We start from the raw sequence: 17,971 nt of genomic DNA, 5'->3' as shown, positions 1-17,971 counted from the left end.
GATAACTTAGCAATATTTGTTCATTGAACATTTCCATTAGTTATTTATTATAATTTTTATTTTTATAAACATCTAGCATACCTACATCAGAATTTATAATCTAGGTACTTAATGATTATTGTCAAAGCCTTACCACTAGACAAAAGATTTTTTGCTAAGCCGAATCGTGAATGTTGTATTTATTAATCACAATCTGGAAAGTTGATAACAGTTGCTTAATTGTTTATGTTAGAAAAAGCTAAATGAATTGAAAAGTTGTGTGTCCTGTTTATTCATAATACATTTATATTAACTGGGGAAGAAATGTAAGGCTTTGGAAGAAAACATAAATTCTCTAAACAAAATTGATTATTTTTTAACATACAACTAAAATGTCAACTGTAAATTGATGAAGCATTTTTTACATGTAAAACAAATTGTCAAATATTGCGCGAACATCACATTATCAAGAGATTTAGTTAGAAACAGTCCCAAAAATACTAACTTAAGCATATTTACATTAAAAATATCTTTATAATGTTTAATGGATTTGAATTGTTTATTAGCTAGTTTCTTTTGAAAATGTTTGGATAGAATTGTAGACATTAACATAATAAATTAAATTATTTTATTAATTTGTACAATAAATAATTTGTTAGTGCCATGGTGTGGCGTGGTGGCTACCACCAATTACGTAAGATTGCTAAAAGCTACACGGCACCCGGGTTTTAAGCAACAAAACATGGCACACATACATAAAATACCACATGTTACAACCCAACCAATTCAAAAACCTACTAAAAAATATATACAAAAATAACCCCCTACCATACCACCCCACATCAAATGGACTTTTTTTTTCGACGACGCCGCGGGAACTGTTTTCGCATTGCTTCCTCAGTGCCGCCATTATTTGAACACCAAATGGCCTATATTATTATATATTATAACTTAAGTAAAAAATTTTTTTTTCAGATTTTTTTTGTTATTTTTATAATCTCAATGGTAGCCACTACTTACTCCAGAACTTTGAATAAACGTGACCTACAAGAAGTTGAAGATAACGAGGCACTTTACACCTCACACGGAAATTATGGAGGAGGTGGCGGTGGCGGTGGAGGTGGTCATGGACATGCCACATCATACCAAAGTTATGTGCTACATGCCTTCCACCCATCTAAATTCCACGTTAAAGACCATTGAACATTGAAATTATTCTTCACTGATTTTAAATGAATATAGTTTTTAGTTATCAAATTTGGTCATTATTCTTAGCTTACTCAATACAATAGTTGGGTTTGAAATATAATTTTAATTTTTGTATACAACACACCATCATTATAATAATAAAACATAAGCAATTGAGTAATGGATTGATATTATATTCTAATTAAGATATTATTACAAACAAATAAAAATACATGTTATTGAAATTGTTTAAGAAATTATATTAATTACTTTTAATACAATTAATAAATTAGAAAATGGAATAATTTTATGCAAACTTTTTTTTATTAAAAAAAAAAATAGTGTATCTGAATTTAATAAAACTGTAGGTTTATTGTTATATATAAAGATTTATTTGTAGAATTCATGTTCTGATTCATCCTTTTTGATATTGTTTTTGTATCCTTTTTCAAAATCTTTAGGTAACACAATGTAACGATTTTCGCGCACAGCATGCATTCCAGCCTACAAAATAAAATACATATTATTTAATATAGTTATAACCGATTTTAGTGTTAATAATTAAAATAATTTAACAATTCGTGATTTTTACATTTGTTAAACAGATTTAACTAAGTTAGTTATCTTATAATATTTTCTGTAACTTAGTAGGAGACCCTACCAGTCCTTTATATGGTTAAGTACATTGTGACCTACTGTAGCTAGTTTTGTCTAAAAATATTTGTGTAAGCAATTTCATGATTTTCCATGTGATTGTAAGTGCATTTATTGGTATTATTCAACCTGATAAATCTTTCAAGTAAACATATATAGCTATACATCAGTAAAATTGTTTATGAGTAGTGCTGATTGAGATCTAGTACAGATCAGTGATAAAAGCATTATTTTCTATCATCATCAAATGACATCAATATTTATCGATTGGGAGATATTATAAAAAGATTATTGTAATAATAATTTCATAAAATTTGTTTTGAAATAAAAATTTAAGTTCCAAAATAAATAAATTGGAATGAATTATGAGGACGATTCAGCCACATGTGCCACACGTTTTACTTTGTAATTTTTAATATTAGAATGAATAGAGTTATCATCAAACTTTAAGGTAAGAATACTATCTATGGCAGCTTGATAAGTTTTTTTCGATACATTGATTTTGAAGTATGTTACAAAAATTTTTAAATTGTAAATTATGGGTGAAACTTGACTTAATTAATTTTTTTTATACATAATGCGTTAAATATTTAAGATATGCTTAAATGTTAGTAAATGATAAACCAATATCAGAAGGTTCATAGCTCAATTATTTCCAACTCTGTTCTGCAAGAGAACCAACGATTCTACGCATCCCTCCACATCACCCTGCTATTAAAACCAGTTTCTATATAAAAGGGTGTCGTGTGAGGATGTGAAAAAAACAGATTTTGGTAGGCCCACGGCAGTTCTCTTACTGGACGGAGTATAGAAACTAGGTACAGAAACATGGAAAATACTCTCTGAAGAAAAATATAAACATTTTAATAGTGCATGGACACAAATTTAATAATAAGTTTTTCTGTTATAATTTAAATTTAGTTTGAAATAATTGTTTTTTTTTTTGAATAAATGGAAATTTCAATATTGCCATTATAATAGTAATTAATCAGTTATGCAACTACCAATACAATTCCTCAGTAGGCAACTATGGACTTAATGAGTTACAGGAAATCAGTTTGTTGTTGTACATTGCTTTTATTTTCTTTACACTTTTAAGTTTTACCGAGCAGGCTTATTTATATTTGGTCTTGTATTTTAGACAGAATTGTCTTAAAATAATATAACTATAAGGCAACGTAAATCTGGAATGGTCGAAATATAGAATTGAGTTCACCACAAAACACCATATTTAAGGTAGTCATAATAATCGTTAAGAACCTATAATTATTTCAAAACGCATAATAAATATATTACCTCTTGACAAATTGCGTTAATATCAGCTCCAGAAATCCTATCTGGTCTGGCCACATAATCTTCTAAATCAACTTCTTCACTGAGATTCATCTTGGCTGTTATAGTTGAAAATACTAAACGCTTTTGTCTACGATCAGGCAATGGAAACTCAATTTTTCGGTCCAAACGACCAGGACGCAATAAAGCTGGATCTAAAGTATCAGCTCGATTGGTAGCCATTATAACTTTAACATTAGTTGTTTGATCAAAACCATCCATCTGATTAAGAAGTTCAAGTAATATTCTCTGTACTTCACGATCAGCTCCAGTTTGAGCATCAAAACGTTTAGTAGCAATTGCATCAATTTCATCAATAAATATTATAGCAGGTGAATTTTCTTTAGCCAAACGGAAGACATCACGTACCATACGTGGACCTTCTCCTAAGTATTTTTGGACAAACTCTGAACCAACCACGCGAATAAAAGCAGCTAGAAAATAAAATAATACAATAAAAAGGGTTGTCAAAGTAAATAATTCTTATATGTTCACAGGCAAAATGTATTTTTTTGATTAAATAGAATTTTTAGTTACCTGTAGTATGGTGAGCCACAGCTTTAGCTAACATAGTCTTACCACACCCTGGTGGTCCATACATTAAAACACCACGTGGCGGATCAATACCAATTTGCTTATATAGTTCAAAATGTGTTAGTGGTAATTCTACAGCTTCTCGAATTTCTTGTTTTTGCATATCCATACCTCCAATATCAGCGTATTGAATATCAGGCTTTTCATCTACGATTATGTTTGTTGTCAAAATGGAAAAAATGTAATTATTATTAAGATAACTTACCAGCTTGCAGCATAGATATAGAAGAATCAGCTTCTGGAGGTAAAACATCAACCAAAGCATTACTATGCTTATGCAATGCAACACTAGCGGATGGTTTTAGCAATTCTCGATCGATTGTTGACAATATACGTACATAATAGTTTGATCCAGTAGTACTTCCAACAATACCAGTATTTTGGTCAACTGCTTCTAAAAATTGACCAATTACAAGCGGGACACTCTGAATACGTTTCACTTCTTCTTGTGCATGTAAGTATTCTTTTTTTAAATTACGTTGTTCATCTTTAATATATTCTTCTTGTACAGTCAAAAATTCCAAATATCTTTGTAAGCGCTAGATATTTCAATAAAATAATAAGTTAACAATAATTTTGAGATTCATATTGTATTTAAAAAATAATAATTACAATTTACCTTGTATCTAGAATAATGATCCAAACTGTCTAAACATGCCTCAACATTATTCAAATTAGGGAGAGTGGGTTTAGCATCTTGACTATCATCCTGTAAAAATGAATAAATTAACCTGACAATTTTAAATTATATAATACTAATAATAGTACTACTGAAATATATAATAAACTCAGATTTTTACTGAGTAAAGCAGTCTTTTTTTTTTGAGAAATATTTGAATAATAATAATAATAATAGTAATAATACATTTCAGTTTTTCATTTGCAAATATTTTTAACATAATCAACATAGGCCGGGGCATATTATAAGTTGGAAATTATATGTTTGTAGACTTAAAATTTACATAAAAAAAAAGGACAAAAACTATTTAAATGGATAACTTATGTATTAGTGAATTCTATAGAGAATTGGTTTATCACAAAATCTATTAAATGTCAAGATTTTATAACATAACCCAAGTACCAAATTCAACATAATATGCATTATGTAGAAACAATCATACATTTATGTTATATTTGAATAGTCATTTAAACAAAGTATATTAGGCTAGGTACAATATATTGTTAGGCAATTGAAAATAGTAAATAGTACACAACATAAAAATGATAATACAATTATTGTAAAAAGTATTTAAAAATATTATTATTAAACAAAGTGGGACAATTATGTATAAAATAAATGTATTGCTTTGCGTTCTACTAGAAATGAAGAAAAATTTAAAAAGAATCTAGTGGAATCATTGATCAAGTAAAGTAACAAATGTTATAAATATGAATTTTACAAAACTTATACGTACCCTTTCTGGCAAGACAATACCGATTTCTTCCATTGCAAATTTGTGGTATTTAAAATTTTAAAATTGTAAATTTGTGTGATCGACTATTACGAGGACGAGTATATTAAATATTAATTGTTATTATGATTCTTATATTTTGCTTTTCTTTTTAACGTTATCAAAATGATTAATCACAATTGTAGTGATAATTGAAACATAACCTCAAAAAGTCGTTGTCATTGTTCTATTATTGTTTGTTGTTGTACGAGATGCTGATATTGGGTCCTTTTTCTGAAATTGCATGGAGGAAAAAAACTAACGTTCGAGTTATGATACCGATAACGTGGTTATCGTTGATAGAAAGTCATAGTTAATTGTTACCGAAATGGCGAGGGAAATTCAAAGTATCCGCTACCGCTTGCGAAACAAATGCTCGCTTGTCCAGCAACACAACGCAAGCGCTGACTAACAACGTTGTCGTCTGTTACTTACTGTCATTTGTGAATACTGAATGGACTGCAGTTTTCGAGTTCCGTACGTGTCAATTTTACAATAATTTACAAGCATTCGAGCCGTAGTGTACATCTTAAAGTCTAGGTCATTACATATCATAATAAGTAAGTGTGCATAATATCATGATTTAAAATATTATTGTATGTATAGATCAGTGTTTCCCAACCTTTTTACCACCACGGACCACTTCCACAATATTTTATAGGTCGCGGACCACCTCAATTTTACACAAACTAGGAAGACCTTTTTTTTTTTTTTGCTCATTAACAAGAATACACAACATTTATTAAAATTTTTTTATTATTTTACTGTACTATTATATATAATTATTTAATTATTAAACTTTACTAATAATTTACTTAGTGTGATTTTTGTGGCTGCATTTCTTTGACCAGTTTTTCAATTCTCGGATGAATGGCTACACGCATGTCGTCACTTACGTCCAAGCGATTTCTCTGTTTATTTTTGATCACAAGTAGACTGGAAAATCCTTGTTCACACAAATACGTAGTTGAAAATACTACTAAATAACGTAAGGCAATTTCCCGTAGTTGAATATGTAATGTTGCCCTTCTGCACCAAAATTCCTCAAGGTTCATACCAGAATCAAACATATTTTTGCAGTCAGAGTCATTTTGCAGTTTTAATAGAAAACTAAGAAAGGTACCGCGGACCACCTATGACTGGCCCACGGACCACCGGTGGTCCGCGGACCACCGGTTGGGAAACACTGGTATAGATGAAAGATAATATTGTGATACTCGAAATATATAATTGATAGCGATGACAATAAATGAGTGTATTATTAGGTAAATTTGTGGATTGCGGAGGAACTTATTTAAGTATAAAAATAATATTGCGAACAGAGTGAGCGAATGAAATTCGTCATGGATGTTGAAATCATTTGATGTGTGTGTGAGTTTTGTCTACTCTACTCAATCAATTTCGACTGTTGAAAATCGAAAAGATTTATGGATTATATGATTAAAATATAATATAATTGTGTAGTTATATAGTTCTTATAGATTATACATGAATAGCACGAATCTTAATAACTTTGATGTAAATAATAAAAGACTTATTAGGAAACTCAATAGCTGGAAATTATTCGAATGAACTTACTACAATGTTACTTGACAATTGTAGAAAATTAAATATCATTAGTATGTTGAATATTGAAAACAATTCCTTTACCGACTATTTTGTTCAGGTTTCTGAGGAAAATATGTTTAGATTTAAAAAACTGATAAATTATACCTACCGAATTTTAAGAATCACTCAGAGCAGAATTCGGTTTAATATGATTTTAATTTTTACGTGACATTGAGATTTAGAGTAAGTTGTGCAATAAAGTGTCACTTCTTTAATGTACGGAATATATATATATTAATAGTAATACACTAATACCTAAGGCAGTATACTACCCAATAGGCAATAACAATAGTGAATGTCTAGGATATCGTGGTTTAGTTAAATGGTGTAGGAGACTAGGAACTATTGTATATACCTTCCTCCTGCTATGGATGTACCTATGGAAATCGTATATATTATAACTTATCAATAATATTTATATTATATATAAGTATATAACTGATATATTTCAGTATGTATAGTATATACTTTTATTATATATTTTTAGTCTATGGTTAAACATATTTTAATAACTTTTTTTAAGTATATTTATATTTATTGTATGTGCATCATTTTATAATACATATTTTAGTTTTTGTATTTATTGTTATATGAATCACATTATTTCCAGTTTACTTACATGACCTCTAAAAGTTAGTCTTATCAATATCTGGCCTTATTACACAAGCTATATTCAACTTAACTTAAAAGTCGAGTGTAATGCATTTTTGGTTCGTGTCTTTCCTGGCTTAACTTTATAGTAGGCATGGTTGCAGTTGAACTAAAAGGTTTTCGTCTGTATTGCTATATTATCTACCAGGGTATTGGTGCCTAGTTCGTACCCTGTAATCTGTATAATAATTATTAACAGAATAAAATATGCACATTTAATAGACATTTTTGGGGTAGTCAAACTTATGTCACTAGCATAGATGTCCGCATTACTCAGTATACGACTTACCTATGTGGTTATGCTAAAATAATATAATATATAGCCACTTGTAGTCATACCTTCATATTATAATGTTGTACTAGTTGTAGTATGTTTGGCAGTTATCTTAAACGACTATTTGTGTTATTTAAAAAAAAATGAAGAAAGTCATTGAAATTTTACGCTTGTATATATTTGGTGTATTATTTACCTCTTTTTGTGCAATGTTAAATGATAGGCAGTACTCAGAGCCCTACCTAGGAATTTTGGGATCAAAGGCCAATTTTTTGGTGAGGCACTTCAACCTAAATTATAAATTCAGTTTTTTTGCTTGATACATTGTTTTTGTATTTAATTTATTTTAAAGATTATAAATAATTTATACTATAAGTCTATACTTAATTATTATGTAGGTCATAGGGGCTTTACTTATGTCGATGTCCGAGGCTGCATTCCTCCTAGCTACTCCATAATAATTAGGGCTCTGGTAGTAGTGCAGTATGGTAGGTACATTAAATAGTAAATTATATAATATTATGATATAGGTAACTAGTGGTATAGCTAAATTTACATTTTATTGGATACCTACACCATTTAGCAGATTTGTTACTTAGTTGTCATTATATACCTAAATGTATAAGAGTTTAAAATCGCGTTCTAATAATAATAATAGTATGGCTTATTTTCATTATTAAAAAGTAAAAATTACTTTGTAACTACCTTAAAGTTATAAAAGTGAAAAAGTATAAAGATTAACACACTGTGAGGGATAAATATAATATGTTAATTTATAGGGCCTGTTCACATACAGTATACTATATAGGTGCTCGAAAGTCGAAAGATTATTTTAGTTGTAATTAAAAGTAAGTAAATGCATCTTGAAATTTTGTTTCATCAATGTGTAAACATTTCAATGATATTATATAGCATGTGATCATTGAATTGAAAAATTACTTATTATAGTTTGCCTATAATATAATATTAAAACTTTTTTAAAACTTTTTTCGTTAAAAATAATTTTAATCATTGTGTCTAAAGAGCCAAACTGCAATTACCTAATGTTTTTTATTGTTCCAATTTCCTGTTATAATTATAATTAGGTAACTGAATGAGCTAGGTGATACTGAAAAAAGGTTTTCATGCCTAATTAAATATACTTTACATATAGCCTATCTACGAGATACGAATAGGTAAACTATAAAAAATGTTTAAAATATGAACTGCTATTATTGTATCAATGAAAGCATGCTTTAAAAAAAACAGTTCAGCTAAACAAATTACCTAGTTAATTGCTTATAAGTGCCTACTATAACATAAATCATCCATTTAACCATTTAGAACATAACTTTAATTTTCTATACCTATAATACTTTGTGAGTATTTTGTATACAATAATATGAGATATTTTATATACCAACAAATTTTATTGGATTTAAAATTTTCTATTTGGGTATAAAATATGTTTCAGAAAAATATTCAGCTTTTGATTATGAATTTATGAAATTAAAATTATAGATTTTCATTAAAACATCAATATTTATAAAAATATAATATAACTATATTTCATTGCAGTTCTATCAATATAGAGCACCAACAAGACAGAAAAAAAAAGCAATACGAAATATACTTATTACAAAATTACTCGTACCTACATTTGATTATGCGTACTTCTTTAATAAGACAATACATTTGGAAGAAAATTAGGTAATTGTCTTGAAATATTGCATTTTTGTGTTTTTAAGAATCATCTTGTATATTTTTAACTTCAAGTTCTTTTGTCTGATGGTTATTAAAATAAAAAGTTCACCTAAGTAATTTTTGTTCATCAAAACATATAAATTAGTTCAATGTAATTTAATAATATTTTAGTTTTTACTTTAAAATGCAAGAGTATTTTCTCGAGGCTCTAGTCACAGATAGGCAATGTGTGTAAGTCACATCCTCACATAGGTACGTATTATGGAGTATTGATACAAGAATAATTATATAATAAATCACGGAACCTAAATCCAATTAAGTTAATTCTGGTATTAAGTTTTTGAAATATTATTTCAAAATGGTAAATTTAGAACGGATTTAATTACATTTTACTTTATCTTCTAACGAACATCGATTATTATTTGTTTGATATAAACAATGAGTAAGGGGATATAGATTTTTAATTTAATCTCATTCATAAAATAAGTTACACTATAATATTATGCCGTTACGTCAAATTTATAAATAAACAATATTTCACATTTAGCCTTCATTAGAATGTTTCCTGAAATATACTTAAGCTGCAACTTTTACATAATATAACATAATAAAGTGTCTGAGCCTAACAAACTAACAACTGAATACAATTTGTACTAATGTATTAACTTACTAGTATGTTCCCTAGTGCAGGTGCAAGGTTTTGCTGGGTCCATTGCAATTCAAACTTGTGGGGCAATCATTCGTTCTTAAGCCTAATACTCCTCTATTCTAAGTTGATCATACATTTAAATGTATTGAAACATATTATAATTTTGTATCGTATTAATCATTATTATTTTTATTTATAAAAATCAAATCAAAACAAACAATAAAGCTAATGTATAATTATTTGCATTGAATGTTAAATGTATACTATTACTAAAAAAATATAAGAAAATACAAGTACAGTTAGTTTGTTATAATATACAATATAAATTTGTAAATTAAATAAAATATTTTAAATGTCGCTTATATTTAAATCTTTCTAACTTTTTTTGGATGCGATATCATTCATTAAAATTAATTAACTTGTATAACTAAATTGTTAAAATTGTCCCGTTTTAATAAAAATCGTAGAGAGTCTTGTAAGTCTCTGTTGAGACCTTAAGAGCATTTTGCTTAAAAGTCTGGAAAAAAAAAGTGCAACTTAATAAAGTTTTAAGAATCCTTTTTTTATTTTTAGTATTAATTAAACGTGATATGAGTATCATTATTTTTTTTAAATTAACACATACATACAACATTCTTATTAAAATTTAATTTGTATTTTTAGTTTAAAAAGATGTATCGCAGTATTTTTAGATAATTTTTAAAGAATGATAGCTATTATTTCTACTTTATGTTGCAGTATACTTAGTGATTTAATTTATCCAATTAATCATCTAGGTATGTTAAAATTCAAGGCCACCTTATTTCGATTAAGGGCGTTCTTGAGCTCAATAAAAACTCTTTTTCGTGTGATAGGTTGAGCGGAAAACGGCAATATTTAGTACCTATTATGGCAGTATTGCGTTTCATAATTTGTGATATTATGAAAAACGTCAGTCTTGTATTTTCAAATAGACATTTTTTACAGTCACGTCTCCAAATACGGCAGTCTTGTATCACATAAAAAATTGGGAAATGCCATAAGTCTAACTTTTTGGGTTCAAGAGAGTATTTAATAATACTTAATGAAGTAAAAATAAGAAGTAGGTATATTTTATAAGTATTTTAATTTTTAATTTTAAATGTTTCTGTAAAAAACTCTTTTAAAGAGTTTTAAATTTCAAATCTCTGTTTCTCAAAACTATTGATATTGAGTCGTGACAGTCTTGTTTTAGATGTGCGATGAATTGTGATGACAGTTGATATGTAAAAACTAAGAGACGATAGTAGAAGAAACATATTTATACATTTAGTAGGTACCTATAATTGTTAATTTCTAAATATTCTAATAGTATCCCAAAAATTAAAAATGTAAAATAACTTTGTATTTTACTTTGAACCTATTTTGTATAAAATTTAAAACAATTATGTTGATTTCAGAAGTAAATATTATGGAACCATGGAAAAAAGTGTGCTTATATGTTTCAGTGTATGTGATGCTCCGAGAATTTCGTCCAATAGATCCTTTTATTATTAAGTATCTGACACTTCTTCCAGAAAAATACACCGTTAGAATAGTAAGTTCAGTATAACTGATGAACCAAGGTTAATATAGCTATTAATAATTTTAGCTGTAGATCATAGATATTTGCATGCATAGGAACAGTATACATTTAAATAAGATTGTATTTAAATATTGTATCTATTGTAAAGAAAGTGTTTCAGGACCAAATCACCTTAAAAAAGGATTAAAATTATAAGGCCTTAAAGATGAATATATGGGTAATGGGTTAGCAACTATAGCCAAATACATCCAGTATATATAGATAGAATATTAATGTTTCAACGTACTTAACTACCTTTAACTTTTAAGCATTATCCTAAGCTACCTATATTATAATTATATAGCCAATCATACTAAACTATAATTAGGGCTGAGATTTATGCAATGTGATAAAAAAGCCAAAATAATGCTTATTTATTTATTATTTATTATGGTGTTACAACTAATAATCAATTAAAAATATGTAATAACAAAATTTTTACTATATTAGATCTAGAATGTGTTATTTGTTAATATTATTATTTTTGAATATATAATATTGAATTGAATCAAATATTTTTTACATTAACATAAAATACAACTGTTTTTAATTACTTATCATTTTAAAGTACTACAATTAAAAACCATACAGTCTTAAGAATGAAACCAAGACTTACTTCTTAACACTGACTCACATCTACCTAGTAAATGAACGTTCCACATCAAAAGATGATCGGACTCAATCGCGTTTAATCTTATTACCACAAAGAATATTTCCTACGTATTGTATGGTATTTAGTTTCAAATTAATGTTTATGGCTGTTTTATTTTAATTTTTAATAATTCAGCTGTTGATCCTTAAGATTCAGTCATTTTTAAGCTCTTACTTAACAGAATCTTGGTATTTTCTATCTTTGGTATTTATTGATTCACTTAAAAATGTATACGACTGTCCTTTTTGACTTCGATTTTTTTTTCAAATAATAACCGAACGTCATCATTTAAGGTTGTTAAGATACATTTTTGAAATATCAACAAACGCTGTACCAATACTTTGTCCAGAAGAGAACGAGCCGATTATGCTCATCCCCCCTGCTATTTTAACCGAGAGTATAGTTACATTAAATCTACTCAACCACCAATTTTGATGGTATAAATTCACAAATTATTTTAGTCTTCTTTTTTAGCATTATAATTTATAAACGAAATTTACAAATATATGTATCATAATGATATATATAACTAAAACGGATAGTTTATAATTAGGTAGTGTAAAAATGATTAAATATGTAAAATAACGTATGTCTTATTTTATTGCATTTCACCTGAGACGATTTTATCATGTTTTAATATTATTATCCAAAGGGCTAGACCCTTAAATATAAATAAATAAATAAATAAATAAATTATGACATTTTAAATATTGGAATTACCTTCTTAAACTAAAAATGATTATTCACACGCATAGTTTTATTTTTATTTGTATATATAGAAGGTTATTCTTAATTCATATAGTAGTAGGCAAAGTCAATATTTAATAAATCATATAAGTTGTATTTTATACAAATCTATTTAACAATATCAAATAGGTAGTATTTAACTACATGAAATTGTTTTATTATTAAATTAATACATTTAAAGCATTATTAAAATTATAATTTTAATGCATATCATACTTTTTATAATATTTTATGTATCCTTATATTTTTATAAGTATTCTTATTTATTTTATCCTTATTAATTTGTATGGCAATGTAATACTGTTATTGTACAACCAACTCAATTACGTAATTTGCACTCCAATAGTAATTTCGGTAAAGCTTAATTGTTTGAAATCTTTTAAAAAAGCCTATACTGTTATAAGTTGTACATATAATTATACAAAGCCTTGAAGTAAATTTATAGTTCATCCACATTATTTTCACCTTACTCTTTTTTCAAATTTAATATAGATAAGAGAAGACGTTTATCCAGTGGGTAGTTATGTTAGCGTGTTATTTGTAGTAATCGTATTCCTAGTTACCGATTATCTACAATATAAGCCAATAATAATTTTAAATGGATTATCCGGTATAATGTCTTACAGTTTACTACTAGGATCTCCAACAATAAGTTTTTTGAAAGTACGTACCTACCTAACCATACCTAACTCTTTTAGATTTATTTTAAAATTCTATTTTTGCTTACACAACCAACTCATACATATTTACAATTTATAATTTTTATTTTTTAGTCTGGTCAAATATTTTTAATGCTGTTTAGAGCAGCTGAAGTTGCGTCTTATACATATATGTTTGCAAGTATCAGGAATAAAGATAAATATCAGATCGCTACTAGTATAGTGAGAACTTCAGTTTTGATTGGAAAATGTAGTTGTGGTATAATAGCTCAAATTCTTATATCATATAATATTTTAAGCTATGCATATTTACTCTATTTAAGTATATTTGGTGAGTAAAATGCTATATTACATAGTACCTACTTATTTTTTGTGTTGTTTTAAATATCAGTCATTTGTCATTTTGGACAAAAATAATTGTACAGTCCTGTACATTGTACTAGAACAACAAATTTTAAAAATAACTTTTTCTTAACACGTTTATAAGCGTTTGGGTATAAAAATGTAAATGTTACTGGAAATGTTGACACTTAGGAAATGATTATAATTTCTAATAACGGAAGGAAATGATATCATTGACAAGTACATGATATCATTTTCTAACGATATCAGGCAATGATGCCATATTGCCATACAGCATAGACCTGGTCAGTTTAAATACGTATTTCTGTATGTTTGGCAAGTATTTGTTGCTAAAAATACCTGATTGTTACCCATTCGGGAACTTGTAACACCGGCCGGTACTTACACTACGTACGCAACTAAGAGTAGACATCACGATACACCACTATATACTAAACAATTATAATGTCTTCAGAAATAATTATTTATGTTTAATCAATGTATACTATATATTTAGTTTAAAACGATTCAAAATAAAATTTTTTAAAACAATTATATTTATATCGTTGTAATTTTTTAAGTTTTTTAATATCTTATATGACAGAATACATTTTTAATTTTATATTCTGAAGTAGAATATTAATTTTCCGTTAAAATCAGTGAAGTGAAGTGGCACAAAGGTATCCTTAACAATACTGATAAGTTATAACTTTTAACTAATTAACTTCTTATTTAAAATTCAATTTTTATGTATTGAAATTATTCTCAGAATAATAATATGATTGGGAGTATGAAATTAAAAATACATGCTGTCATTCAAAAGAATAAAAACTTAAAAATATTAATAATAAAAAACATAATATTATTTTTATTCATTACTTGTTTTATAATTAATTTGAATTGTGTTTAAATAATATTTCCAATAACATTAATGCCTCGAGATTAATTTTTGATCATAAATATATTTAATGATGAAATTTAGATATATAAGATATAATAATATAATAGATACATTTTGTTGCATTTTCTACATATTGTCTACACTTAAACTTGTATTTGAATAATTTGTTTTAGGTATGATTTTAACTACGATCTGGTCATTAATTATGCCACCAGTTATGTTTAGTTTGTATTTTTATAAAGTAAAAGAACCCGTTCTAGATGTGATTGTAGATGATAATGAAAAAATTATCCTAACAAAAATCAATGAATCCACTAATATGAACCTAGATAAAAATAATATGAAAGTATGTAAAACATAATATTCTTTGTAATATTTATAATGTGGTTGACTATATAATTACAGAAATTCTTTATAAAAATGAAATGTTCTGAAGTTATTCAAAAGCTATGGGATGATTTCTATGTAACTTATGCGGATGCTAACGTATTTAAATGGTCAGTTTGGTGGTCGTTGTCACTTAGTGGTTATGTATTGGTAAATATTTTTCATTATATATAATAGCTGATATTAAATTTGTTATTTTGCAACAAATCATAGTCTTATAAGACTGATTTATGTTCTTTTAGGTTTCGCAATATATCCAGCTTTATTGGGAAGAAATTGAAGTGCACGGCAAACTAAACTCTTTGAACGGTGCAGTCGAATCATTGGCCACATTATTCAGTAAATTAATGCAATTTCTCTTATTTATCCACATTTACCTAATTATTTTAATTGTATTTTAATAATTATTTAGAATAGTTAGTAAGTAGGGTTCATTAATCAATACAACGTTTGATTTTATTATACTACATTTATACTATTAATGTTTCCTAAATGTTTTGAGGCGCTGCTGCTACGTATGGAATTGGAAGAGTAAACGGAGATTGGGATAAGTATGGAGACATTGTAATGGCAATAGTAGCCATGGGACTTGGAGTAGTGTTATATTTTCTTTCTTTTACTGAATCTCTAATAAAGTCGTATGCCTACTTTATAATATTCTGTTGTACATATCAGACTATGGTGACAATAGCAAGGTAAAATCAAAATGTACCTAAATTATTTATTTCAGAAAATTTTCCATTTATATAATTTGTATTTTTTTGAAAATTATTTTGCTGCCAAAACTACTAATTTTCATTAATTTATTTTGTTTATTTAATCGACTATTAACTCTGAATAGTATGTAATTGACAATTTTCTTATTATTATATAATATTATAACATGTAGATTATAATAAATAGACCATAGACAGTATATATTTTTGATAATGCAAGTTTATAATATTTTGTCGGCATGAATGTCAAATATTTTTTTAACTTTTAGCGCAGAAGTTGCCAAATTCTTGAAACGTAATTGTTATGCCTTAATATTTGGATTTAACAAGTTGATTGCTTATATTTTGATTATTATATTCACTGTGGTCGTCATTGAAGATAAATTTTTCTCTTTTGATATTCGTCAACAGGTAATAGATTTGTATTAATAATTCTATTGTACAACCTAGCATACTTAATTGATAAAAATAGTATACAATAGGTATATAATATTATACTATACAATTAGTCATAAAGTACAGTTATAACTTACAGCCATGCTGTTAAATGTATTTGCGTTAATTGTTTGGTAGGTAGTTAATTAAATGTAGGTTTAACGATTATTTAACAAATGACAGATTTTCAACACAAAGTAACTTAATAAATAACATGCTAAAAATATGAATCAAATTTCTTATTTATTATGTTAAATAACAACTTGAATATTTTGCATTGATATATTTTCAGTTTTTGATCTACAGTGTGTATTTTATGTTCTTGGGATGTTTGTTTTTCTTAATGGCATTCATCTCATCTAGGCGTCTATGAAAAAACCGAATATATGAAAGAACATTGAACTATTGTCGTAACACGTGTATTCTTTGTACAAATATATGGTAATATTTTATATTATATTATATTTTAAGTGTTTTATATTTTATACATATTAATACACTTATATGGATGTATATAAATTAATATATTTTATTTTTTATTAATTTAAACTTATTTACAAGAATCATTTAATATTACGTATAGTTTCTAAAGTTACTAAAATGATTTTAGATTCTGAGCGGATCGATGAATGTATTGATTTTACAATGATGTGCGTTTATTTATTTTTATTTTTGTCTGTCATCATGGTTTGAGGCAGTAAAAGTGCTTCGATTTTTTTCAACAGCAACTTTACTGGTAGGAAAAGTGAACTTAGTTTGAAGTGAAATTTTGAAATTCTCAATAGTTTTCAAGAGCGACAGGAAAAACGAGAATTGGTACGCAAAACTAGTTTTCTAAAAAAATCGATTTTAGTTTTTAGTGTAACTCTAAAAAAAATTACCATAGACACATGAAATTTTCACTGAATGTTTTGTGTTAGCATTTTCTATACACCATAATAACATTTTCAAAATATTTTAACTTGTTATAAGCTGTAGACGGACATTTTAAATTAAAATTTTTTTTTGCTTTTTTTCTATAAATGTCAAGAAAATTGTATTTATTGGATCAAAAAGCATGACAATTGTATTCAAGACTCTTATTATATTGTTACAATAGTAATTGAAAAATATTAAAAATACTTGAGCACTATTTTTTTTTATAAACATTTAAAGTTCAAATGTTGACAACATTTACCAAATTGAAAAATAAAAATGTATTAAAAATGTATGAAATTTTCAATATTTATAGCTAAGGATTGAAAATTTAAAACAAGGTTCCATTTAGCAGTTTTTTTGAAAGGAAGTCATAATAAATAGCAGTATGTTGCATTTTTTTTATACCAATCAGGGCTTATACCGCAGGAGTTTTTTGGTGACTAAAATATTGTTTATTTATATTATTTTCACACTGGTGTCAATTACATTATTACTATATTTGTATACAAGACATCCAGAAAAATAAGTGACTGTTATAAATAAGTCATAATTCTAAGCCACCAAGTAAG

At 26.8% G+C, this 17,971-nt stretch overlaps 2 protein-coding genes across 3 annotated transcripts; one reads left to right on the top strand and one right to left on the bottom strand.

Moving 5' to 3' along the window:
• Positions 1-1,340: 1,340 nt before the first annotated feature.
• On the bottom strand, positions 1,341-5,195 carry LOC111042296 (26S proteasome regulatory subunit 6B). The gene is made up of 6 exons (XM_022326860.1): positions 5,163-5,195; positions 4,367-4,456; positions 3,953-4,286; positions 3,691-3,894; positions 3,118-3,587; positions 1,341-1,671 (listed from the first exon to the last, which is right to left on the bottom strand). The coding sequence occupies exons 1-6, from the start codon at positions 5,193-5,195 to the stop codon at positions 1,558-1,560; spliced, it is 1,245 nt and encodes a 414-aa protein (XP_022182552.1). The 3' UTR covers positions 1,341-1,557.
• A 357-nt stretch (positions 5,196-5,552) lies between these two features.
• LOC111042292 (thiamine transporter 2-like) lies at positions 5,553-16,923 on the top strand. Of its 2 annotated transcripts, XM_022326849.1 has the most exons (10): positions 5,554-5,758; positions 11,482-11,618; positions 13,537-13,707; positions 13,818-14,034; positions 15,120-15,292; positions 15,352-15,483; positions 15,576-15,672; positions 15,836-16,028; positions 16,319-16,460; positions 16,777-16,923. In XM_022326849.1, the coding sequence occupies exons 2-10, from the start codon at positions 11,493-11,495 to the stop codon at positions 16,855-16,857; spliced, it is 1,332 nt and encodes a 443-aa protein (XP_022182541.1). In that variant the 5' UTR covers positions 5,554-5,758; positions 11,482-11,492; the 3' UTR covers positions 16,858-16,923. The 2 variants fall into 2 exon arrangements, with proteins under 2 accessions (XP_022182542.1, XP_022182541.1); XM_022326850.1 differs by lacking the exon at positions 16,319-16,460 and having other exon boundaries at positions 5,553-5,758; positions 16,777-16,887.
• Positions 16,924-17,971: the final 1,048 nt, after the last annotated feature.

Source organism: Myzus persicae, unplaced genomic scaffold (assembly GCF_001856785.1).
Source record: "Myzus persicae strain clone G006 unplaced genomic scaffold, MPER_G0061.0, whole genome shotgun sequence".
Classification (NCBI taxonomy): Eukaryota; Metazoa; Arthropoda; class Insecta; order Hemiptera; family Aphididae; genus Myzus; species Myzus persicae.
The sequence above is the reverse complement of the archived record's forward strand: the minus strand, read 5'-3'. Positions and strand labels throughout refer to the sequence as shown.